Genomic DNA, 26,393 nt, shown 5'->3' with positions numbered 1-26,393 from the left:
AGAGTACGCAAAGCCTTGATCACTTTTTTCTTACACTAAAGAAAAATATGTAATAGTTTTTAAATTATAAAGATTTTAATGAGAGCAAAAGGGTAGAGTAATAAGGAATAGATAATTGTATGCCTTAGGCAATCTGTGGACTAACTTTGTAAAAAGTTCATTTAGATTTATAGTTCTAATAGTTTGTCCAGCTAAGCTCTGTGTTTTCTTTTTTCTTCACAAGATAATTCTATGTCCAAACTAAAAACACACAAGATCTAGCTTTATAGAAATCAATTGGTTATTGTAAATTCTTATCTATATAGAACCGAAGTTAGTGGCAGGATTATCAAAGATTATTTATTCTGGATACATCGTTTTGATTGATTTTCCCAAAATAAGTTCTGAGAACACCTGTTCAGGAGCATTACTTCCTCTTAAATGGACAGTTCCAAATAGGGTGCAATACAGGCTTTACTACTAGCTTGTATTTCATATCATTTCTCCCCCAAAGAAGAGCAAAATAGCTAATTTAAATAATCAAGTGAAAAGGCTAAAGAAATCTGAACATAAGGAAATATCTATGAGAGTATCTAAAAGAGCATATGCATTCCTTCTCCGTGCATTTTCTGGGAACCCTGCATTTTCCAGATTCTCACATCCGCACACTTTCTCGCAAGCCCAGCCAAGGTTGGGAAGGAGTGATCCATGCACTTAGCGCAGCATGTTGATTTTCTACAGCATGTAGGTCTGACCTTTCTCCAGTGTTTTTCATATTGTTTCCATCTCTGGGTTACCCCACATTTTTAGAGGTCATTTTTTTCTCGCGGGTCCTCCATTGACACCCTGGAATGAATTACCTGCCCTCTCTTCTTTGGCCCCTCCCTCAGCTGCTTACTCACTCAAAAGGGTCGCTGGGATCTGCCCTCTGGAGCTCTGGAGGGATGGGGATTCTTTTGTAGTACATTTCCCAGTCGAAGGCGCCTCGCATGGCATCCCCGGCTTGTGCCTCATACCCAAAGTGATTGTGGTCAATGACATCGATCATGGGGCACACGATGGTTTTGTGGTTTAGTGCAATTTGGTCTGAAAAATGAAAGCACAAAATAGGAAATGACATGCCTGCCTAGGTCATCTATCATGTTTTCAGCAAAGAGCAGCCTACGGATCCCTCCTCATGCATAACGCTGTCAGCCGGGTTCCCTGCTGTCCTTACAGCACTTTGCGGAATCTGGACCTAACGCGATGGGACAGTGATTAGGCACAATTAGTTTGTTGTATTTCCTTTTAAGAAAGTTATGTCCCAGAGAGACTTGCAGAAGTCCATTTAGCTTTACCTCTGTCGCATTTTTGCTCTGACCTGTCCCCAATCTGTCATTCCACAGAGCATCCGACGTGTGTCGAGTATAAACAGCACTTGTGCTCCTTCAAGCATACGGCTGGAGCCTGCTCAGAAAATATTGGCCTGCTTTCTGGAGGTTCCAAAATGTAAATATTTAACACCATGGCTTTTTTAGTATCTAATCTTATAAGGGCTGTTGCCCCCAACTGTTGATAGAAGAATTCTTTGCTCTCAGGCTTACGGAGATTTTGCCAAGTCCTATCTTGCTACTATGCTTTAATACAGACTCTGTGTATTAAAGCTATACATTTTTATCCTCTCTCATCACACCCAAAAAATATATCAGATGGCCTGATACTACTGCTATTATTCCTGCTACCTTCTATTACATTCTTGAGCAACTATTTAGGGATTTGAGCTCATGTTATTTCTAATCCTCCTGGCAACCCTGTAAGGTGGCTATTACTTTCACTCCCAATTGACACATGAGGAAACTGAGCTCAGAGAACTTAAATAACTTGCCAGAGGTTACTCATCCCTTGAGAACACGAACGGGGATGCAACTTCTGCTTATGGTCCAATCCTAAAACCTGTGGTCTCTCCTGTTGACCAGCGTGATTCTCATGTAGCAGAAAGGTGCTGTCATTTTCATTTCCAGCACCTTTCTTTTCCATGGAGATATTATTATTGTGAGATATTAATAATCAGTGCAGCTAGCTGGCATTTATATACTTTGTTCACCTAGAATAGCTACATTTCCTTCCCAAGGATGTGCATTTCATTAAGATTTATTATAACAAACTAATACTGTCTGTTAGGCAGAACTTTAAAGTATGACCATCTGTTTAATGATTATTCAGAATACCCAATGTGGCATGTGGAATAAAATACATTCAAATATGTTTTAAAAATCGTATTTTTTTTTTTAGATGTAATGAGGGTTGTTAACATTATTTTGATGACACCAATAAGCCAGGGTGTGGAAACCACAGAACCCATTGAAAGATCTCCCGTCCAGATCTACATGCATTTTCATTCATTCGTTCGTTTGTTTATTCATTTAAGTTCAACAACTATTGACTGAATAGAAAAATTGTGCCAGTCACTTTTCTAGGATTTTGGACGATAGCAGTGAATAACAATCACAAAAATCCATGTCTTCAGGAATGGAATAAAGAAATCAATATACATAATAAATAACTAAATTATATAGTATATTAGAAGGTGATAAATGTGATGGAAAGAAAGAAAGGAGAAAAACAGGGTAAGGGGAATGTGGACTGTTGGTCTCAGTGAGCCTGGAGGTCTTATTTTTATTTTCAGCTAATTAGGAGACAGAGAGACCCCCCAGCACTAATATCAAGTTCATCTCCACTAAGGGCTCTATAAGCACCCATTTTCACCTGGGCAAGCCTCATCATGGGTTTTAATCTTTCTCTAAATGGTGTTTCCCCATAGACATCTTTAACAGAGGAGACTGTCATAGCTGTGTCCAACATATTCCTCCTATCACCCCTGCAGGAATTTTAGTATGAAGGTTTCAGTGGCTTTCTTCAATCAAATTCGGCATCTGGTTGATTTACAAGTTCCTTGACCAACAAGGAGTCCCAAGGTGACCCAAAGAGAATGACTCTGTTAAATTAACTGTCAACTCTCCCTTCAAATTTCCTTTCAGCTCTCATCCAGCCAAACTCGCTCAGAGTGAAAGCAGCATGACTAATTTTTCATCTTAGACTTATGCCTACATTTCAATTTCCAGGGATCAAACAAAACAGACTCTTAATGGGAAATTGAAATTCAGGTATAATCCCAAGGTGAAAAATGAGCCAAGAAACCGCGTGACTCCGCCTGTTTTTTTCATTTTGGATGATGTGTCAAGACACTGATAAAGGGAAAAAAAAAAAAAAAGAAAAAGATAGTGATCCTGAGCTTGAATCATTTCTTATCCATCAGGACTACAGGAAATGAAATGCTTTAATGAGAAAAAGTGGGTTTCTTTTTTCTCCCTCTCTTTTCCCCCCATCTATTTTCTTTCTTGTTAGATTCATATGAACAATCAGAGGCTTGATAATTGGCATTTAGGGATTGCTGCGGTTCATAAATAAATTAGGCCTTCTGCTGACTTCCCTGGGCATTCCACACTGTATAGATCAAATTCCGTTTGAGGGAACCTCACTGTTGCAGATGAAACTCTAAATTGCTATGTCCTTGGACAAGGTATTTTTAATTAAAAGCTCGGAGGAGTCTGTGGCGGCAGGAGCACTGAAACATTCCTGTTGATTAGGATGGCTGGGCAGTCATCTGTGCAGGAGTACGGCGACTGGGCAATGTGGTTGGGCGTTTGTTAATTGATGGACCTTTTCTGCTCTTAATCCTGTATAGTTTCAATCGATCCCCTCTTTCCCCCCCATGTCTTTTACTAATGGCTCTTTGCTGGTTCTAACTGAAATCCTACACAGTAGCCAATAGCAAATCACTCTTTCTGAGGCTGCTATTGTGAAGGCGGTTGTTACTGGCTTTAGCTCCAAAGCCAGAGATTATTCACAAGAAAAATTGAATTAGTGAAATCTTGAAAAATAGAAAGGAGTCCAATATGGGCTCAGCAGGAATTTTTAGAAACACACTTTTTGTTCAGGCTTACAATTTGTCCTTTATCCACTACTAGATTTTATATCTGACTTCATGGTGACATTTAAAAAAAAATAGTCAAGCTCACACTGAGCCACACATTGGTTTTCTACCTTGAACTTGAATGGCTTCCAGTTTCTCTTAGTTTCTAACCTTTGGAGCGCGATGTCACAAAGAGTCTTTTCCCTCCTCGTAGTCATATTACGAGCAGCAAGACATGTCATTTGGATTCCAGCCCTGAGTGTTTGAGGGGGTTCTGCTTAAACATGGGGGATTCTCTATTTAGGGATCTAGGTTGATGCCAAAGTGAAAAGAACTGGCATTATAAACCCTAGATAATGCCAGGGCGCTTACAATCCAACTGCAATCAGGGACTGAATAATTTTCTTTCCTCGTCTCTTAATAATCCTGTAATAATTGTTAAACTGTGCATGTGTTGGCGAGGTATTCGTGTGAATTTTAATCGTACTGTTGTCTTAGATGGCATTTTTGAATACTTTTATTTTATTTTAGCATTTACCCAGTGAATACAACCACAATCAGAGAGCACATCTAAGTTCAAAACTTATGATAGATTACAGGTGGCATTCTCCAAAATGTCAATTTTAATGCAGTTTTCTAGTTACCCATTTGTCCTCAGCAGGGGTTAATTCAAGGCTCCCACTGTACATATTGTGGTGGTGGTGGGGGGAACCTCTAATCTTTGTAGGTTGCAAACTAAGTGGAAGCAAACCCCACACTCCTTCAGAAAGATGCCAGGAGGCCCCGAGAAGCTGTGTACTCACTGAGGAGCGGGGGCAGCCAGTTCACATTGACCTCGCAGTGGGAGTCCAGGAAGGTCAGGACTTCTCCTCTGGCCATCGATGCCCCCAAGAGGCGGGTCCGGATGAGCCCTTCCCTTTTCTTGGTGCGAACGATCCTCACTTTGGAAAAACGGGCCATGTACTCCTCTAGCTTATCCTTCAAGTGTTCTGGGGAGGAAGTGGAGAAGGCACAGAGAGGACACAGAACGTCAGATGCAGCAGCATTACAGGTGTCTACGCACGGAGGGCATAGGAATGATGAATCAGAGCTTGCATACATTTTCCTCCTCTCTTCATCTCGAGGGTGGGATGCTAAGATTTTACGCTGAGAAGGTTTCATACTTTACACTTTCCAAAGAGCTTCACACACTGCTCACCCTGCCCTTGGTTTGGACACTGGAGCAGACACAGACACACCAGAGCTCTCCCATGCAGTTTCTGCTGGCCGGGGCCCACCAGCTCACTCCTGGCCAGCACTTGCCCAGAAGGGCATGGCACCCCCACCTGGCACCCCCACCTGCTGAGCAAAGTCACATGAACATTGCAGTTTGTGGACTCATTGCCTAGTATTGTCCATGTTGAAAATAAGGCACATAAAACAGCAACAACAACAAAGAAACATATCTCTTGAATTAACAAGGACCTAACAGCTTTTGTCCCCTCTCCCCTCAAGGTTAGAGCAAACTGGTAAGCAAGACCAGCATCTGGCTTCTGATTTGAAGTGAAAAAGTGCTGACTTCCTGTGAATGTTAGATATAGAGAGGCAAAAGCAGATGTTATCAATGACAGTGATTTTTAACTTAGCTATTTAAGATTAGTAAACAAAAATTTGAAAAGTTTTTTTTTCCTGATTAAAAACTAAATTATATCTGAAATCATAATTATAGAACAAAATATTTCCCACTGGCTGTGATAAAATGCATCAATCTCTCACTTCTTTTTGTGCCAAATAAGTGCATTTGGTGGCTTTTGGTGGGATATGAACTCATATAGTTGACAGCCTCTGCATTCACCTTTCCATTTCTAAGACATTAGGAAGGCTTCATTTGAGTCCCTGAAAAGTATGGTGTAATGTTCACTGAAACAGAATCTTAGTGCAGTATCTTCTTTAGTTTTCACTTGTAGACTTTCTCTGCATGTCTGCAATCAAAAACGTATCATTACTAAGTCTCCCTGTGATTTGTAGCAACAGGGATTCATGTAGGGATGGATGATCCCTTCCCTACTACCCAGTTTAACAGATGTCAGAAAGTACTCTGCATTGGAGTTTCTCTGTACCTAAGGGTTTATTCTTATTTTTATTGCTTCTTCTTAGAATTAATGTAATGGAGTTTTGTTTTTTTTTAACCCAATGTTCATTTTTTTTGACTGCCCTATAAATGGGTTTTACAAATGGGTCAAGTGAAAATTTTTTTTTAGCTTTTACATTTTTATTATAAAAGAACACTAGTGGAACCTTTTACAAGAGTATTTTAGCCCCAAATATGTTTCTGTCTATTTTGTATTTCCTGTAATGAACTAAGATATAGAGATTGTATTACAAAAAGCAAAGGTGGACAGGATTTAGAGTCAGAACAGACCTGGGTGGTTGGGAGATGGGGAGGTCTGTGACAGTAACATATATGAATAGTCATGCAGACTTTCTGAGCCTGAATTTCCTCACCTATAAAATATAGAGAATTTGGGTGTTTGTAATTCCCTCTTAGAGTGTAGTGGAGCATCAAGCTTTGGTTAAAGACCTGACAGCACTCATTCAACAAACATTTATTAAGTGACTAAGTGGAGACCCCAATCACTTGTACTTAAGAAGAAAAGTAGCATTTCTAGCATCAGAAGTGCCTTTGAGAATGCTGAGCCTTTAGAGAGAAAAAAAATGATCTATTTTATTTTGGTGATATTTTGATAATCATCAGCTTCTATTAATTTTTTTTAAAAGGTTTTGACCATCAATAAACAAACATGTATGGCTTTATAGTAATATCCCCATATTTCACCCAACAGGTAGGCTCCACCTTCTCTCTCTCCGCTTTGACATATGTATGCTGTGCAGAGGGTCTCCTCCTGCCCCTTTGATTCCTTCTCCCTGCTTTCCCTCTGTGTAAGCTGCAAGAAAAATTCCTAAGGGCTATGCAACCCAGCGCCACCTGTGAATAAGACCGCAGCTTGACTATCTTGTTAGGGAAATACAGCAGAGAGCAGCATCCGGTCAATCAAAGCCAGGGACGGAGTGTTAACTGACCAAGAGCTGTGTGTGTGCCAGTCTTGTATGCATTGGGTTCTGCCAGGACTTCCCACAGTCATGTGTTTAAGAAACCTTTATAGTCTCATTACTGTAATTTATCCAGTTACTGAATTCCTTCTGTATCACCAATGTGCAGGATTATGCTACAGGTGTCATTCTATAACTTTATTTGTAGGTCAGTTCTTTGAATCACAGAATGTATTTGTCTCATGAATACAGTGTCCCAATAGTCATTGGGGACTGGAAATAGATCATGAACATTTGTTGAGTGCCGTAAAGTATTCCTTTCTGTAAGCCTCATGTTCTTTCCTTTAAATTTATTTATTGATTTGGGGGAGAGAGAGAGGGAGAAGGAGAGGGAGAAAGAGAGAGAGAGAGAGAGAGAGCGAGAGCGCGAGAGAATGAGAGAGAGTGAGAGATTTTGTTGTTCCACTTATGTATTCATTCATTGTTTGATTTTTGCATATGCCCTGACCAGGACTCAAACCTGCAACCTCTGGGCATTAGAATGACACTCTAACTGACTGAAATTCCTGGCCAGGGCCTCATTGTTCTATGAGTTTCATCTCAGCTGTTTGGGCACATTGCTTCTTCCTTCCTTACCCCTAATGACTAATGGACCTTCCAGGGGGATGTGGAAGAAGGAAGAGGATGTGGCTCTACATGATAGTCACTTCCCAGGTGGCCCACAGTGAGAATCAAAGGCTTTAGGTCACCTGGGAGTGTTTTCCCAACTTTGGATTTAGTCTTCCATACTTTTTAGTTTCTTAGAGAAGTCTCTGGAACTCAGTAGAGGACTATTCCCACATGTTCCTTTCCTTCTATGTAAACTTTTTGATTATGTGTATTTTCCTTTTTCCAAAGCATATTTTAATGTACTAATACAATTGTATGGTGTGAATTTGCTAAACACAAGGGGTTTGACCCCAAATTGAGTACTCTAAATGTTCAGATCAATTCCTCTTGTTTGAACTTCCTGGTAATAATAATTTGATTGCTTTGACTCAGAATAATGACCTAAATGACTGCCCTGTTGAGGGGTCCATTCTTTCTTAGTAGTTCAGTTGTAACATCTAATTACCCAAAATGTACAGTGAAGACAGATATCATCAGTCTAATTAGCAAATTAGACTCTCATACAAGGGAGTTACTGGAGATGGTAGAGATGGCTTTTATTAAAAATATTTTGCATTTCTTTTATATGAACAATTTAGATTCATTTTTACCATATTATATGATATTTTTCTATGCATTTTATAATTTTTAAGTCACAATGAGAGGCCATATGTGAATGAATAAAAGTAATTTGATTATTACATAGTTTTTAATAAATATGTTTATAGGAAACTAGAATCATAACTTTTTATTTTCTAAATAGAATCATACTATTTGTCTTTTTATGATTAGCTTATTTCACTTAGCATAATACTCTCAAGGATTATCTATGTTGTGTCAGAATTTCCTTGCTTTTCAAGGCTGAATAATATATACCATTGTGCATATACTGTATGTCCTGTTTTGTTTATTCATTCATCTATCAATGGGTATTTGGTCATTTCCACCTTTGGGCTACTGTGAATAATGCTGCTATGAATAAAGGTATACAAATATCCCTTTGAGACACAAGTTTCAATTATTTTGGATATATTCTATATATACACCCAAAGGTGGAATAGCTAGATCATGTGATCATTCTATTTTTATTTTTTTGAGAAAACTTCACACTGTTTTTCATCATAGCTGTACCATTTTACAGTCTCATCAAAAGTGCATAATGGTATTACTGTTGGTCAAAATTAGGCACTTTCACAGGATTGCATAAAAAGCATTTCAGGGATGCATGCTAATAGGAGACTGTGGTTTAGCAAGGTTTATTTGTGATACAAAATCAGAATTCCCCTCCTGGGACTCCAATGTTCCATCTCAGTTCATCCCACTATGGAAAAAGCCCAACTGTGTTTTCAGCAAGACCAAAACAAAGGCCAGTGTCCAGAGTTTCTGTTTCACATTCAAGCTTAGTCCTTAATTAAGGCCCCATATTTACCAACATATCTTTTAACAATCTTATCTTCTCTCACTCTTCAAAAAAAACACATTCCTTATCTTTCAGTAGTTCATTTAATCTCTAAGGGTGTCAAAAATGCTCATTGCATAAGATAATCTGTCTTGAGATAAGAGGCAACTATTTTAAAAAACAAGTTTAATGAACTAAAAAAATATCAAAAGGACCAGTATATTTAGGCTTTTACCTTCTGAAGTTCTTAATGGTAAAAGTCCCATTCATAAATTTCACAATTCTCTGGCTATTTCAACAACTTCTTATTGTATTTTGCTGAACACCAGGTTATATAATTTTTAAATTCCAACACTGTTTGTATTCCAACATTAAACTACTGTTAACTATTAAGTTATTTGTATCTGTACACACATTCACAGCTTGGATAAGTAGCAATTGGTCTGACTCATAATGATCATTTCTAAAAATTAGAACTGAGTGAATTTCCCCCTAAAAATAATTAATAATTTTCTGTAACTTGTTTCCTCAAGACAAAATCAAGATGAGAAATGTAATTACTGGGCCTAAACAATTAAGAGTAATGTGAGCCACAGAACAAAAATATACATTTTTTAAGATTTTTATATGGATTTTTAGAGAGAGAGGAAGGGAGTGGGAGAAAAACATTAATCTGCTGCCTCCTGCAGGTGCCCCAACTGGGGAGTCAAACCCACAACCCAGGCATATGCCCTGACTGGGAATGGAAACGGTGACCTTTCAGTGCACAAGTCAATGCCCAACCAATTGAGCCACACTGGCCAGGGCTCAGTGAGACAATAAGGGGAAGTCACAGTCACCCAGTGAATTAAAAATGCTGCATGTGTCAAATCGGTAAGATTCAGGGAAACCACCTCCAAATTTAAGGGATTCATTAATTCATTTAAGCAATTTTTAGAAAACTCAAACTGATAAAGAAATAAAATAAAATAAGCTGGAATGCCCCAGAAAGGGAGAAATTGATCTTTAGCATGAGAAAAAGCATAAATTCAGCCGAAACCGGTTTGGCTCAGTGGTAGAGCATCAGTCTACGGACTGAAAGGTCCCAGGTTCGATTCCAGTCAAGGGCATGTACATTGGTTGCGGGCACATCCCCGGTAGGGGGTGTGCAAGAGGCAGCTGGTCGATGTTTCTCTCTCATCAATGTTTCTAGCTCTCTATCCCTCTCTCCTCCTCTCTGTGAAATATCAATAAAATATATTTTTAAAAAAGCATAAATTCAGGTAGAACAAAAAACAAATACAAATGCCATAGCGCAGCACAAATAGCAAATGAAGGCAATAACAACTGTGCCCTCTTAAAAGTGCTTCACTTTGTTTTCTTTTTCTCCCAGTTAAAAAACATGTTAGTGCCATTCACACATACATGCTACAGTCATTTTGTTTTTCTTCAGCTTCCTAAAAAGCACCCACTGGAATTACAGGGGCGGGGGTGGGGAGTGGGGAGGGGAGAGTAGGTTCCCTGGGCAAAGCAATAGGGACCCTCAGTCTCAAATTAGCATGTATGTGAGTGATATCCCCGATGACTGTCAAAACAGCCATAAAGACTTTTGGGATTTGACTTGACTTCACAATAAATAAAGACAAATTGGAAAGAATTCCTCTAAACTGTTAGTGTGAGAAAAATGCTATGTCAAAATTTCAATTTAGATGAGACCAGAACTAAATTAAATATCTGGGAATTGGTCCTGTTCCCAAGGCTACTGAAAGCTCTCAGTTTGTAACAATAATCTTGTACTGCAATATAGAAGGAGACATGCAGGAAATGGGCTGTCTGTCTTTGTTGAGGAAAATTGATCTGTTAGACGTCTGTCCTCTCCAGGAACTGCTCTGTTTCTTGATAATGTTATTAAAGAATAAAAAGGAAAGGGACCATGTTAGATATTGTTTCAGTTTAATATTTAAAAAGAAAATATTAAGAGTACTTAAAGTGTGTCTCATATTTTTCGAATGAAAAAAAGCCCACAATAGAATCAGTAGCAAAATATGACAAAGTAATATATGAACATAATACTGATTATGTCCACATTTATTGAGTTATTACTAGTATAATATTTATTCTAATATATTTTCATGCATTAACTTGTTCTCATTTTATAGATAAGAAAAATGATATTCGTTTACAAATGAGGAAAATGAGGGTCAGAAAGGTTAAGAAATTTGCCTTTGATCACACAGTAAAAGAGAACCTGGAAAATTGTAAATACTCAATAAATGTCAGCCATTATATCTCAGGAGAATAAAGAAAGCTGGAGCCCAAGTGTATTTATCAGGAATATTTAAAGTACAAGGAATTTAATATAGGGAACAAGGTGCTTATAAGTAATAATATGCAATTATTATAGAGGACCTGAAAATTTTAGGAAAGTAGAAAAAAATCACTATGAGTTTTATTGGCAAAAGTCAATCATCCTTAAGCCAGACAGAGGAAGACAAACACTGCACAGTTCCACTTATATACAGAATCTTAAAATAAGTCAAATTCTTAGAAATAGAGAATAGAAAAGTGGTTGCCACGGGCTGGGGTGTGGAGAAAATAGGGAGAAGTTGGTGAAAGTTAAAACTTTCAGCTGTAAGATGAATAAGGTCTGTGGACATAATGTAAAACATGGTGATTCTAGTTGGTAATACTGTATTTTATAATTGAAACTAGTGGCCTGGTGGATGAAATTCATTCATGGAGGGGGGTTCCCTCAGCCCAGCCTGCACCCTCTCCAATTGGGGACCCCTGGGGGGATAGCTGACTGCTGGTTTAGGCCCAATCCCACAGGAATCGGGCCTAAACCGGCAGTCAGACATCCCTCTAGCAATCTGGGACCACTGGCTCCTAATCGCTCACCTGCCTGGCTGCCCAATCACCCCTAACTGCCTTTTCCTGCCTGCTTGATTGTCCCTAGTCCTTCTGCCTGCCTTCCTGATCACCCCTACCTGCCCTCCCTTGCTGGCCTGGTCACTCTCAACTGCCGTCCCCTGCTAGCCTGATATCATCCCCAATTGCCCTCCTCTGCCAGCCAGATCGCTCCTAACTGCCTCTGCCTCAGCACCCACCACCATGGCTTTGTCTAGAAGGAAGTCAGACATCTGGAAGATGGCCGGTTGACCTGGTCTAATTAGCATATTATCCTTTTATTACTATAGATAGATTATACAGGGGGGGAGCCTTTTTCAGCAGGAGGAGATGCTCTTGGCAGACAGAAATACATAGAAAAAATACATAATCCCTATATCTGGATTGATAGCCAGCCATATGCACTATACTGCCAAACTGGTCATTAAAAAATGGAACCACTTTCTTACACCTTATATTGCCCTTAAACAACTATTGCCTTTAAAACCCCTCTTCAGCCCCCACTTTAGGTTCTGCCTTCACAGTTCACCCAGATTATGTTCTGATTGGTTGGTTTCTATGCCAGTCAGCATCAAAAGCTCTGCCTCCTAGGTAGCCATTGGTTCCTCACAGTTCACCCAGATTTGGTTCCCTCTCTCTCTCTCTCTCTCTCTCTCTCTCTCTCTCTCTCTCTCTCTCTCTCTCTCCCTCCCCCCACCCCGAGAGGTCAGTTCAGCCCACTCGCCAGTCCCTGCCCACCCGAGCCCGCTGCATGTGCAGCCTGGCGTTCAGTCACTCCTTCAGTCATTCTGGATGTTATGGACACTGTCTCTTTATATATATAGATTTGCTAAGAGCATGTCCTTCACAACTCTGATGAGTCAATGGATGTGTTAATTAACTTGATGGAGAGAATCCTCACATTGTGTACTTTAAATACCTTACAATTTAATGTCAATTATACCTCAATGAAACTGAGGAAAGGTCACTATTCATATTTTCTTTAATTTTTGTGCTTACATTTAGAGCATGCATGCTCTTTTAAATCTAGCATGGAAATATTCAATGTTATTATCCAAAAATGTTATTTTGTTATAAGTGTGCCATGATTTATCCTTATTTTTTATTTAGGCTGTTTACATGATTACAACTTTTACTATTATAACTAATATATAATGGATATTTTGATGACTAAGTATTTTCTGAATCTAAAAATTTCCTGAGGAGAGATTCCAAGAGTGGAAACTAGAGCATCATAGGATGTGAGCCTGCTTATGTTAAAAGGCTGCATAAATGTATCTAATTAGAAGAGACTGCGAACTCAGTCTTCATTTACTATGGGAGTCAAAGAATTTGGAGTGGCCATGGTGGCGTTAATGCCAGTAAAATCCATTCTCTACTTTATTGAGAGAGAACTGAGGCTAACGCTCACACCACCAAATTGCCAAACCATGTCACTTCTCTTTGTATGCTCTCCCTTCTCTCCTGACAATGGAATGAACGGTGTGCCCTTCTAAGGCCATCTTCTCATTGGTGCCCTTGGTCACATCTTTTCTCATCTGCTCAAGAGCATGCTCCTACAGGCACTCCATCTCTTCCCTGTATGCTCATTCTCGGTCTTTCTACCGAGTCATTCCATCTTCAAGCAAAACTGTACTATGTCCTTTATCGTCCTTGACCCAAACCCTCCTGCTGCTCCGGTGCCATTCAGCTACTATAATAGTTTTCAGTGGGATGTTCTTCAGTCTCCACTTCACTTCCTCCCATCCTCTCTTGGTATTTATTTAGTTTTCAACTACAGCTTACATTGAATATTGTTTTGTATAAAGTTAGATGTACAGGGTAATGGTTAGATAATGATATACTTTACGAAGTTTCCCCCCGGATATTTTCAAAAACCACCTGGCACCATTCATAGTGATTACAGTGTCATTGACTACATTCCCTATGCCACATGTGTCAAACACAAGGCCCGCGGGCCAAATCCGTCCCACCAGGCCTTGCAATGTGGCCCGCACCGCGCTATCATCACTGCACTCTGCTGCGTTTCCATCACAATGACAGTTTATGACTGTTCAGTAAACCATTCTGCCCACGATTTAGGCTGGATTTTAGATTTTGGCCCCTTCTCTGATTGAGTTCGACACCATAGGGCCTATGCTGTACTTTATATTCTCATGACTATTTTGTAACTAGCAATCTGTACTTCTCAATCCCTTCACTTTTTTTTCACTCAGTCCTCCAAACCCTCTCGCCTCTGTCAACCATCAGTCTGTTCTCTATGTCTATGAGTGTTTCTGTTTTGTTTGTTCCTTTTTATTATCCTTTAGATTCCACATACAAGTGAAATCATATGGTATTTGTCTTTCTCTAATTTCATTGAGCATAATGCCCTGGGCCATCCATGTTGTTGCAAATGGCAAGATTTTATTTTTTTAAAAGGCCATTCTCTCTTGAATTCATACCTTTTGTTCATTCATTCAAGACCATCTTGGAGATCCGTATGAATAGCATTGTGCTTGATGCCATGGTCATTTACCTTTGGAAACAGGCAGAAAGTTTGTTTCAAGGGGATTCTTCTGCCAAGACATAGCTCTTGTTTAGACTCAGAGTAAAAGGGATGTGGTGTCAAAACGGAATGTGGAGCTGGAGTAGCAAAGGACAAAGGGAGTTATCAGCAAAGAAATTACTTTGAAGTCCACTGATGGGAGAAGAAAAAACGAGCTGCGAAGTGCACAGGTCTAATTGTGAGCAGAGAGTACGTTTGTGGTCCCTGCAGGGTTAATTCTGCCGAAGGGTCCTACGTTGCCAATATATCCAGGAAGGTGGGGGTCAGGAAGAAAGACAGGTCCTGGAAAATGTCTAACGTGGTGAAAGGCCCTTGCTTGAGTAATTGAAAGCTGAACTGGACCCAGCACTATGAAATATAATTTGGCTCTCTTCTCCAGGGAACGGAGAAAATGATCTAATAGTCTTTTCCATCTCAGTTTCCCCTGACCTCTGGCTGTTAACATCACTTTTCCTCGTTATGTCAAAATGAATTGCCTATTTACCACTGAACTCTAGAAAGCATTTTTCCCCCCCGCCTCCCCAGGTTAGACACAACCCAGCATTTGCTGCTTGCACTTCATTTCAACTTAATCAGTGTGCCAGGGAGTCATGTTGAAGTGGGTATTCTTATTTTCGGGAAATGTAGCTTACTTGCTGGGTACATGGTACCTCTTCACTGTCAAGCCGGAGCGCTCCCCAATTTTAGAAGGCATTCCCAAAGAGAATGTCAAATATATTAGCAAAATGGAAAGGAAAATGAAGTGATATGGCCTTTAAATTGCCAATAACCTCCATAGCTGGGTCATTTATTAGTACTGGAATCTGCTCAGGCTGGTTTCTTTCCACGACAATAAAAACACTGATACAGGATGACTGCATTTGTATTTGACAGTATTGCATATATTTTTTTGTTTTGAGCTGGAGGAAGGAATAGAAATTATTTAAATATCTTATAAGGAAATGAATAGTTTTTTTGGGCGAAATTTTATGTACATATACACATATATAAGTACATATATGTATATGTTAATTCCATCACTAAGATTAAGTGAAATGTGACAGATTATAATTTAGAGAAAAAAAAATCATTGTTTCCTGCACAATCTTGATTAAATGAGGCAATAAATCATATGTCTAAAACATGCCAAGCATCTGCCAAAACAGAAGTTGGCTCAGAAAGTGACGAGAATAGAATTGTGGAGCAGTGGGCATTTTATAGTCTGTCACTGCCGTGACAAGGAACACCAAAAGGGCAGCATTATGTCTCTCCTGATGGTCCAGCGGCATATTTTCTATTGCAATTCTTTTGTTTGGCCCTCTTCATCTTCATTTCAATGGCTGCATCTCCTTGAGCTGCAGCAAAGATATATATTTTTCCCTGCTAATGATGTGTCTCCCACGGTCCCAGGACAATTTTCACACTTGATGAAGTTCATCTGTGGACAGGGCCGCAATCAGTCAGAGTGCTGCAAACGGAGCTGGACATGAGGCTGGTTTTTTTCTACTCTCTGTGGACAGACAAGCCCTGTATGTTCCCATTTTACCAAGGCTTCGCTCCCAGGAGAGATTTGTTTTCTCCCATTACTTTATGAAGATCATTTAGCCTGTACATTCTGCCTGCCTGTCAAAATTTGTGTTAGACCAAATCCCTGTTTTAGATTCTAAGACTTCCCTTTCTACACATTTCATTCAGATCAGAATAAACAAATGCAATGCTATTAAAATACTAAAAAATTAGCAGGTTTGGTTAATTCTGGAAACCCAATGCTTCTCTTTGAACAATCTATGGCCTATAATATATGAGTTCTCAGAGATTGGTAGTTTACAAACTCGGCAGGGACAAAGTAAATTTGCAAATGGGAAAATAATACTTCAAAACATGGCTCATTTATTTAATGTGTTTGGTATAGAAGGCATGAGGTCCTTCAAAAAGGGAGGATCCTAGACCTTGGATTGGTTAAGATTTATACAGATGAAGAGCAGGAAGACAAGGTGAAGTCTTAGGGATCTCTCTCTATAAAAGCCTAATATGTTAAGTGTATGATCATTCAACAATTCAACCAGTCGCTATGACGTGCACTCACCACCAGGGGGCCAGATGTTCCAACTGGTAGCTTAGCTTGCTGCTAGGGTCCAGCCAATCAGGACTGGATGAGATGGGCTGAACACACTCTGGAGCTCTCCTATAGTCCCTCTCTGGCCCTGATTGTGCACCAATGGGGTCCCTCAGCCTGCCCTGCACCCTCTTGCAATCCAGGACCCCTCAGGGGATATCAGAGGAGCCAGTTTTGGCCCCATCTCTGCAGGCCATGCCAAGAAATTCCACTGGTGCATGAATCTGTGCACCGGGCCTCTAGTGAAGAAATAAAAAGGCAGGGAATAGCAGTCCTGATATGGTCCCTTATTATAAAAATAAAAACAGAACAAAACGATGGATCAATAATCAACCAACCAATAACAACCTCTTCTTGGGTATTCCCCTAGAAATTAATGCTGATCCATGCAATTGTGTGTGCTGATCCATGCAATACAAAGAAAAACACTAAAACAAGCTGTGATCTCCATCTCGTCTTTTTCCGTTAGTGATAATAATTTCTTACGTTTTAATTTTCATATTGTTATTTTTGGAGCTAGATAACACATGAACTAGCAAAATATTTAATACAAAAGGTTATATATTATAAAATAAATACAAATTTATACCTTCAGTACTCCAATGTTCTCCTTACCAGAAGTTAACTCCTTTTACTAGTTTATTTTCTATATTTTCTTGGACATTTCTCCCTCTCTCTCTCTCTCTCTCTCTCTCTCTCTCTCTCTCATTCTCTCTCTCATTCTACTATATATACTACATATATAGTATATATAGTAGAATGTTATGTTATTTACATATAATTTATCTCAATGTAAGAAATTTGTTTACATATATACATACATATACAATTTCATATGCTTAAAATATCATTTAAATATATATAGTATATACTATATAAATGACTTTCTACCATAATCTTTAAACTCTAAGGGGATTTCTTTTGAAAATATGGCACTATATTGCACTACTGGCCATAGAAATATCTTTTACTTATTTATGCGCATTTTATACTAAGAAAAAGTTTAATTTTTTTACCATACGATTCTGATGAATTCTCATAAAATCTACCTAAAAACCATCAGTAAAAGAGTCATGAAATGTCTAACATGGTCTGATATTGTCAAGTTGTCCCATAAGTGGCACCAATATGGAAAAGGCAAAGTGGCTAATAGCTCCTAGATGCTCCATCTAGGCACTGAGATCTTTGTACCAAGATCACAGGGACAGGAGCTTGTCAGGATTACTAAAAAAATGAACTCTTAGTAAAATATCAAGAGTAGATACCAGTATAGCAGAACCCAAAATGCCTCTTTATATTTTTAAGTCCCGAGCTAAATCTGAATGGGGACAAAAAGGCAAGTCATAAATTATTGCATTCAAATACTTATATCCATGTTATATGAAATGACATGTTCAGAAAGATGCTTATAAATTACATTGGGTAGTTTTTTCTAATAATGAGTTTTGAATAAACTTTAGGGTCATAATTAATATTAACTTTTTTTTTTTTTTTTTTTTTTTTTTTTTTTTACCAAGACACAGAGACATCATAAACTAGTGTATGCAAAAGATACATTTCATGAAATACTGAAGCTGGAAGGAGAGTTGAGTCGCCCTAAAATTTATCTTCATTTTACAGATTAGGAAACTAAGGATTGTAGAAAATAAACTACCTGTCCAAGCATGCTGAGACAGAATAAAACAATCAAAGTACAAAATTTTGAAGACAAGTTTTCTTATGGTTGAAAACACTCTCCTTGGTTAAACACATTGTATTTCTTCAACATATGAAGTAGCACTTCTCAAGTTCCTGCATTTTTAACAGTGTTTCAAAAGGAACTAAAAAGCAATTCTTTATCTCTTCTCTATTCCACTCTCCTCCATTTAAGAACTGGTCTTGCCATATGGCATTTGTTGATTTAGAACAATTGTTGAGTGGTTTGCATTTACAGTGTAATTGTTGGTTTATTCATCTGTCATTCCCAACTAGTCTATGAGTACTTAGCATAACGGCTGGAAGATAGCAGGTGCATGGGCGATGAGTGTTAATTGAAGTAAAATTGAATTGCGGTAGCCCCTCCTACATATGATGCAGATCTTTTTTTTTTTTTTTCTTTTTCTATTGTTCTAGCTAAGATGTGGAAAGATACTGTGACTTGAAGCAAGAGTTTAAGGCCATTTCATTTGAAAAGGAGTCTAGGACAAGATTGTGGTAGACATTGAATGCCAGGTTAAATAAGGAATTCATCTAGTGGACAGTAGGGAGTCATTGGCAATGAGTGCTAAGCTATGTGCTATTTGTAGTATTACAGATAAAAGGTGATAAGATCTTGAATTAGGATGGTACCATTTTGAAAAAAAATCAACAAATGTAATGAATCAAAACAAATTTTCACTTCTAAAAGGATCCAACTTCCTCAGTTTTTTATTAAGTTAACGAGGCTGAAAGAGAACAAGAAACTTGTCTGTAATCATATAACTGGTAATAGAACTGGGATTTTAATCCTATTTCCTTATCTAGGTACTTCAATGTTAAACTGAAGAGTCTGAGATAGTCCTCTTTAGATCATCCTTGTTGTAAGGCACAAAATAGCTCTCTCAAGAGAAGGGAGCTCATTTCACTGTTGTAAGCTTGTGGTATTTCTCTGCACATCTCTGACACCAGGTCAGTCATTGTCTGGCCCTTAGACAAGTTCTGGCACCCAAACAATTTGCACCAGTGAATTCCATCACATTTTTTTCATTCATGTATAATCTGTGGTCACTGAACAGTACATATATGCCCAAATATATCTACACTCTTTCTACCCCTCAGCTACTTAATGCATTTATTGACCTGTTTTTTTTCCCTTCTCTTGAATATCTCTCTTCCCGTCTTTCAATTGTACCCCCTCAGTCCTTGCTTAATCATAAATACATCTTTATATGCTCTACTTTATAAGAAACCTTTTTACTCTTTCACTCCCTCCTTCTATTTCTCTGTTTCATAGGATACAACTTACAATCACCTTTAAAGACTTCCTCTGAAGAAAGCACTCAGATATTTCACATTCTATATGTTCAGGGTCCAAGAAGGGAGCATTGTTTGTGCTTCTATCAGGTGATTATTCTTCCATTCATGTCTGAGCTATGGCTACAATAACATGCCATAGATTGGGTAGCTTAAGCAACAGGATTTATTTCTCCAATTCTTGTAGCTGAAATATTCAAGACTAGACACTAGTCAATTCTGTTCATGGTGTGGCTCTCTTCTTGGCATGCAGACAACCACTTCCTTGTGGTGTCCTCACATGGCACAGAGACAGCTCTGGTCTCTCTTCCTCTTTCAAAAAATATTTTTAGAGAGAGGAAGGGAGAAAGAGAGAAACATTGATGACCTGTCTCCTTATATGCACCCTGGCCAGGGATTGAAGCTATAATTCAGGATCATCCCCTTTTGGTGTATGGGATGACTTTTCAGCCAACTGAGCCACACCAGCCAGGGTTCTTTTCCACTTTTATGAGAACACTAATCTCATAATTGGAGTCTCACATTTACAAATTGAAACCTAATTACCTATCAAAGACCCCACCTCTAAATATCATTACATTTGGAATCAGGGTTTCAACATTTTAATTATGGAAGGATTCATATTCAGTCCATAACAACTCATAAACCAAACCAAACAAACTAACTGGCCATTGATATTTAACTATATTCTCTGTCTATACATCACTGTTTTTTTATTTTTATTTTTATTCTATCTCTGGTTATGCCTTCTTCTCAATAAGGATGTTGGGACCAGAATTACTTCAAAATCTGCCTAAATGATTCATCATAAAGCATTGTCTCCTTGACTTCAGTGATACTGGTGTTCATTATGCTTCTGTCACCTGTTCTCAGGACCACACCTATTTCTTGCCCTCACCATAATCTGCTCCATTACACAGGAATAATAATCCTAGTCTACGAATCTCAGACCACATTCTCCTTTTATCTGCTTTTTTTCCTTCTCTTTCTTAGCTAGCCTTCCGAATTCATCTCACTTTGTTCTCAATTTTCTTCCAACCCAAATGATTTTTCTCCTGGTACCTATTCCTTTTCTATCCAGCATGCATTCCATGGTTCAACACCTGAACCAGCATTGTTGATCTCATTGATCCCTCATTTCCTCTACACACTCTGCCAGATTTCATCTCTAGGAGAACTACTGTGTGCTCTGCTATTCCTGAACCCAGGTGGCAGAATTCATGCTGAAGAAAGTAGGATGTCTGTGCTTATGGGAACCACAACAAATGGGCATACATCAGTCTCAGCTGGGCCCTTGGAAACAAAAGCCAGACCTCTCTCTGTTGGTGAGCTCTTTCTCTGATTGGCTTTAATGACTAACCTTCATGTGTCTCCTCAGGCTTATATTCAGTTATGACTCTTCACTCTAGCAGTCAAAAATTTTGATTCCTAATTTTCAGTGGAGATTAAAATTGTTTTCAGCTTCTCACTAGATGGTGAGCTCCATGAGGTGAAGGAAGGTGTTTTGCTCATTTTTATATCTTCCTCACAGTGCTTGGCATATCTTATTAAAGATGAGGTCTTGGGTACAGGCAAATAGGTTGGTCCCATAAGGCAGAAAAACACATTGTTCTGCAATCAGGTAAGTGTGGGTGTTGATGCCAATCAGTTTGTGAATAGGGAAAAGACAGTTATTTATTCAATATTTATTCAATTTTTCTCTAGCCAATAGAAAATCATTGAAAAGATAACCTTTACTCCTACCATGATCTGGATTCAACTTCTATCTCTGTTTGTAAATTAATACAATAATATCCATTTATCAAAGCAAACAAACATGTGGACGTCCTTGCATCACTGAACTTTACCAGTCCTGAAATTTTTTCCTTGGCTTTTATAAATTTATGTTCTAAATCACTTCTCAGTTTCCCAAGCGGCTCCTCTTCTGCTCTTCAACCTGTAAATGCCAATGTTCCCCAGAGACCTCTCTTCTCATGCATCTCCCTGGTGGTTTCCACTGATCCCAAACTATGTCTAGTAACTTAAGACTTTAGATTACAACATATTGCCTCTGTGCAATAAGGCACAAAAAGTGGGGAATTTTGCTTTCAAGCACAAGACCAAACAAGCACTAGTTTTGAGATGATCTACTTCAGGGTTTCTTGGCGTTTTGTGCTTGATAAGTCATTGTTAAGGAGGCTGTTGTGATTCTTAGAAAATCACTGGCCTTTATTCACTAGATGCAGGTAGTACCCTTGAGTTGTGATGACCAAAATCGGCCACAGACATTGCCAAATGTCTCCTACAGAGCAAAATTGCCCCTTATTAAGAACCACTGATCTATCTGAAAGTGGCTAATAACAATGAAAAAAAAAGAGCAATCATTAGTTAATTGTATTGCTAGGTTCCAGAAATGAGCTCTCATTTCAAAGGAATCTGATCATGTTTTGAATGGGATCATTATGCCTTGAAATTTGCTTCTCTTCACCCTTAGCGCTCCCATTGACTTTGCTTCTAAGCAGGGTAATTTGGCAACATTTCTTGGAAATCAATTTCCCTCTTCTTTGTTCTGTTATTTACTCTTCATGGCATGTAGGTCAAATAGCAGTAGTGAGAAACCGTAAGAGCAGCTCCATTAGCAGGACGGTGCTTATGGAGGGACAGGTGGGGATTGCTGATAACTAACTGATCATGAAAGAAAGAAAATAAAACTTTTTTATGGAACAATTCCAACTGTAACTGATCCAGTTACTTGCAATGACGGTCTCATTATGCACAATAATTCAACTAATATGAAAACAGAAATTACCCCAGTAAAATTTTGAACCTTCATTACATTTCATTTATATGTTTATAGATTCAATGCAAATGTAAGCCTCTCCCATATTTAACAGACTGTGCACATCCCATAAGAACATGCCCTCCTAAAACACCTTGGTGAAAGGACCTCTCTCTACCTGCTTTTAAGTTTGTTCCTTAGTGAATCAGTCACTGAGAGGAGGACATCCTTGTGACAGTTTTTGAAATAATTGATGTGTTTAGAGTCTATACTTGAGCATGTGTAGATTGAAGAGTTTGCTGATTTAGTTTGAGCAGACCAAAACAAAATAGAATGCAAAATAAGAACAAAATACATCATCTCAGCCAAATATTCATTATATTGAAAAATCTTAAAAATTCAATGCAAGAAAATCCTTTCCCTTTCCTAAGATGATATTTAAGTAGATTAACCAAATTCCCAGAAGAGGAGAAGATAAAAGTATTGTACTCATTGGACCATGGAGTGAACGGTGATAATTACATGCTACTTGAAATTTGACAAAAAACTCATATTTTGCAAATGTCTATGTAGAGTGCTGTAGATACAGGCAAAAGAAAATTATGTGCCTTTGAGAAAAACTCAGAGTTTTTATAAAATATTTATATTTTGAGGTTTCTTAAAGCAGCCCAGGACAACCAACTGATTGGAGAGTTAGAGTTCACAGTTTTCTTCGGGGGGTGGGGGGGTGTCTTTTTCCTATTAGTGTTTCTTTCTAATTTGCTCTATTTTGGAGTCACTGGATTTTTCTTCCTAAAGAATTCAAGGCACGCAATTCCCCCTTTCAATTCAACTATGAAACTGTTAACTAGGCAATAGTGGAACGAGGTTCACCTTAAATGATTCTGACATTCTTCAGAAGCAAGACCATTGATCACCTTTAATCTTAATGGGTTGGAACTAATTTCTGAAGACCTAAAGTTTCCTCAACTGGAAAGAAAATAAATTATAAGAAACACCAACAAAAGCCCAAATACAGTAAACATAAGCTCCAGAGATTAAAAGTCATGTCTTAACCAAACAGATGATCAGTGACGATTAATGCCTTCTGCATAAATTTTTTTCCTGGAAAACTATTTAAAAATTCTTTTGATGTAGTACTCACACGAATCCAACCTTAAAAAAGGCAACCTCTCCCCATCACTCTCTGTTCTCTGTCCACTCTAACGTTTTTACTTTATAAACCTTCACATGTTTTAAACATTAAATCTACTTTATAATAAGACTTGAAATATAAACATATTTTACAGTTTTACAAAATATTTTTATATCCTTATTATGTAAGATTTTGCTATTTTTTAATGTTATTTTTTACTTTAATATTATTTTCTTATTGAAAACGGAAAGACACAGATGAACACATTGGCTGAGATCTGCGCAGAGTCAGGATCACTGTCTTCTACCTCCATGTCTTGTCCCACTAGAAGGTCTTCAGATATCATAACACACATGGAGTTGCCATCTCTTATGAAAACACTGTCTTTTCCTGGAGAGCTGCCTAAAAGACCTGCTTGAGTCTCATCTTGGGGAGGTGTCACTCTTTTCAGAAATATGTCCATAGTAGTTTGCTTGTTTTGTTGTTATTGTTTTTCATCATATATTTGCTTGTAAACTGATAACTCACCATGAACATTCCTGTGTATTAATGAAATTTTTTGGTGTTCGAGTCCAGGTTTTCAAATACCTTAAGGAGACCTAAGGTCTACAAAAGCTTCTGTTAAAGCCTTCCCTATGAATCTTCTTGGGGGTTCTTTTTCTTCTCTTGTAGTTTCCTTTTGTCTTGCCTCTTCTTTAGCTATGTATTCCTATCCCAGTTCCAATAACTCCTCATTAATCAGTTTCTCAGGAACCACCTCTAGGGCTTCGTCAATGTTGTCCTTATCCACACTCAGGTTAAAGTTGGTTGCCATCACAACCAGACCCTTGTTAACTTTGCAGCCTCTTCATCTTTGGCAAAGTTTTTGAAGTCGTAGATGAACCTCTTGATTGTCATCTTCCAGATGCCATTCATATGCTCCTTTGTAACATCACATATATCCCAAACAAGGCTCATGATGCAATCATAGATGTTGCAATCCTTCTAGAATTGCATTAGTATCTTCTCGGGGTCCTCCTCAGTTGCAGCAATTGCCTGGGCAAAGATCCTCCTCAGATAGCAGGCCTTAAAAAGCTGCTCTTACTCCTTAATTTCTTGGTTGGATCTAAGAGATGGCATGTGGAGGGAAAACTACCACTTTGATATTGGAGTGAGGATCACCAATAAAAGGAGGCTATCCAGGAGAATGATCAACAATAAGCAAAATATCAAAAGGTGGTTGTTTTTCAAACAGTATTTCTTTTTTTTTCTGGCCTAGCAATTCAGGACAAAGAACTTTGTCATCCATGACTTCTATGGCTCCTGCAGTACACCGACAGTGTGTGGTTACTGATATGCTTGAAGGCTCTGGGGTTCTCCTCACAAAGTCACAAAGGGCTTCAGTTTGTAGCCTGCAACACTGCCTCCAATCAAGGTTGTTATCCTGTCCTTAAAAGGCCTGAAACCTGGCATTGACTTGGTCTCCTTATGGATGAAAGTCCTTTTTGGCATCTGTTTCCAGAGTAGGGAGCTTTCATCTTTATTGAATATTTGCTCTGGCAAGCAATTTTCCTCCGCAAGTAGCCTACCTAGAGTTCCCCAAAATTCCTCAGCTGCCTTCACATTAGCACTCACAGACTCACCCCTCACTTTCACATTATGTTGAATTGCTTAAAAACACCTGAGCTCGCAGTACATCCAACACATAGTCTGGTTCAGCCTTTTCTTTCAACATCACAAAAGAAACTTTTTTTTGCTTTGATCTTCATGGTGCTGAGAGGGATATGCTTCTGTTTCTGATCTTTAAGCCAGATCATTAGAAGCTTCTCCATGTCTGATATAGGCCCCACTTAAATTTTTGTTAGTCTTATTACCTTCAGTGGAGCAGATGTTTTAATGCCTTCCATCATTTTATTCTTGTTCTTCAAGCTCACAGTTTTGCTGGAATGGGAGACGCCTAACTGAAGAGCAATGACCATCAGTGATTTTCCACTTTTGTAGTTCTTAATCACTTTAATTTCATTTCCAGATCCACCACTTGATGTGGCCTCATACTGGCAACACTAGCAGTGAATATTGTATGCTTAGGGGCCATGATAAATAAATAACAAGAGATTCAATTAAGCACAAGAGAAAATAATGCAATCAAGAAACATGGCAAATACAAGATGTAAGAGGCTGCTGCCAGGATAATATGGCATACTGTTTTAGAACAAGCTGCTTTTTTATAGCACAAAGAGTATATTCTAAGATAACAATAAAAAGTATAGTATAATAATACATCAACCAGTAACATGGTCATTTATTACCGTATCATTATTAAGTATTTTGTATTGTACATAATGTTATGTGCTATACTCTTATATGTTTGTTTACACCACATCATCACAAACATGAGAATAATGCATTGTGCTACAACACTAAGATGGCTATGATGTCAATAGTTGATAGGAATTTTTCAACCTTATTATAATCTTATGGGACCCCTATCTTATATATGGCCCATCATTGACCCAAACATCATTATGTCATGTGTGAATGCAATCAGAAATTGTAACAATATTTGTATGGGCTACTGACTCAGTGATAAAAGGTGATAAATTGTGGGAAAATCTTATTATTTTTACTTGATGGGCAAAATGTATACAATTTCAGCAAGTACAGTTATAGAACTATAAATATTCCTAAACTTTGCATGTTTCTCAGAGAGACTCAGCCAAGTACTTAAATGATGAAACAACTGGCATCCAATTTGCCTTGATGAAGCCATGGCTTTTGGTAAAGGAATTGATTATTTCAATTCATATACATAAGAAGTTACATTAATATGTTTTCCAAAATATAACTGTACCATGTTGAAGGTCAAGTTCCTCTTGGCTGAAGGTCAGTGTTACTACTACTGCATAGGTAAGCACACATATCCCATTGTGCAAAATTGCACACAACATACATATATCCTCCACAACCTCCATAGTGCCTGGATCGGCAGCACA

General features: G+C 38.3%; 1 protein-coding gene across 1 annotated transcript in view; it reads right to left on the bottom strand.

Annotated features, from left to right (window-relative positions):
• Positions 1-26,393, bottom strand: part of GALNTL6 (polypeptide N-acetylgalactosaminyltransferase like 6) — an 875,965-nt gene that overhangs the window by 167,696 nt on the left and 681,876 nt on the right. Inside the window, exons 6-7 of the mRNA XM_036424387.2 lie at positions 4,735-4,920; positions 882-1,065 (exon numbers count right to left, since the gene is read on the bottom strand). Of these exons, the coding sequence (XP_036280280.1) occupies positions 882-1,065; positions 4,735-4,920 (370 nt within the window). The remainder of the gene's footprint in view (positions 1-881; positions 1,066-4,734; positions 4,921-26,393) is intronic.

The sequence above is a fragment of the Pipistrellus kuhlii genome, unplaced genomic scaffold, assembly GCF_014108245.1.
Source record: "Pipistrellus kuhlii isolate mPipKuh1 unplaced genomic scaffold, mPipKuh1.p scaffold_m20_p_8, whole genome shotgun sequence".
NCBI lineage: Eukaryota > Metazoa > Chordata > Mammalia > Chiroptera > Vespertilionidae > Pipistrellus > Pipistrellus kuhlii.
This window is presented reverse-complemented; position numbering and strand designations above follow the sequence as displayed.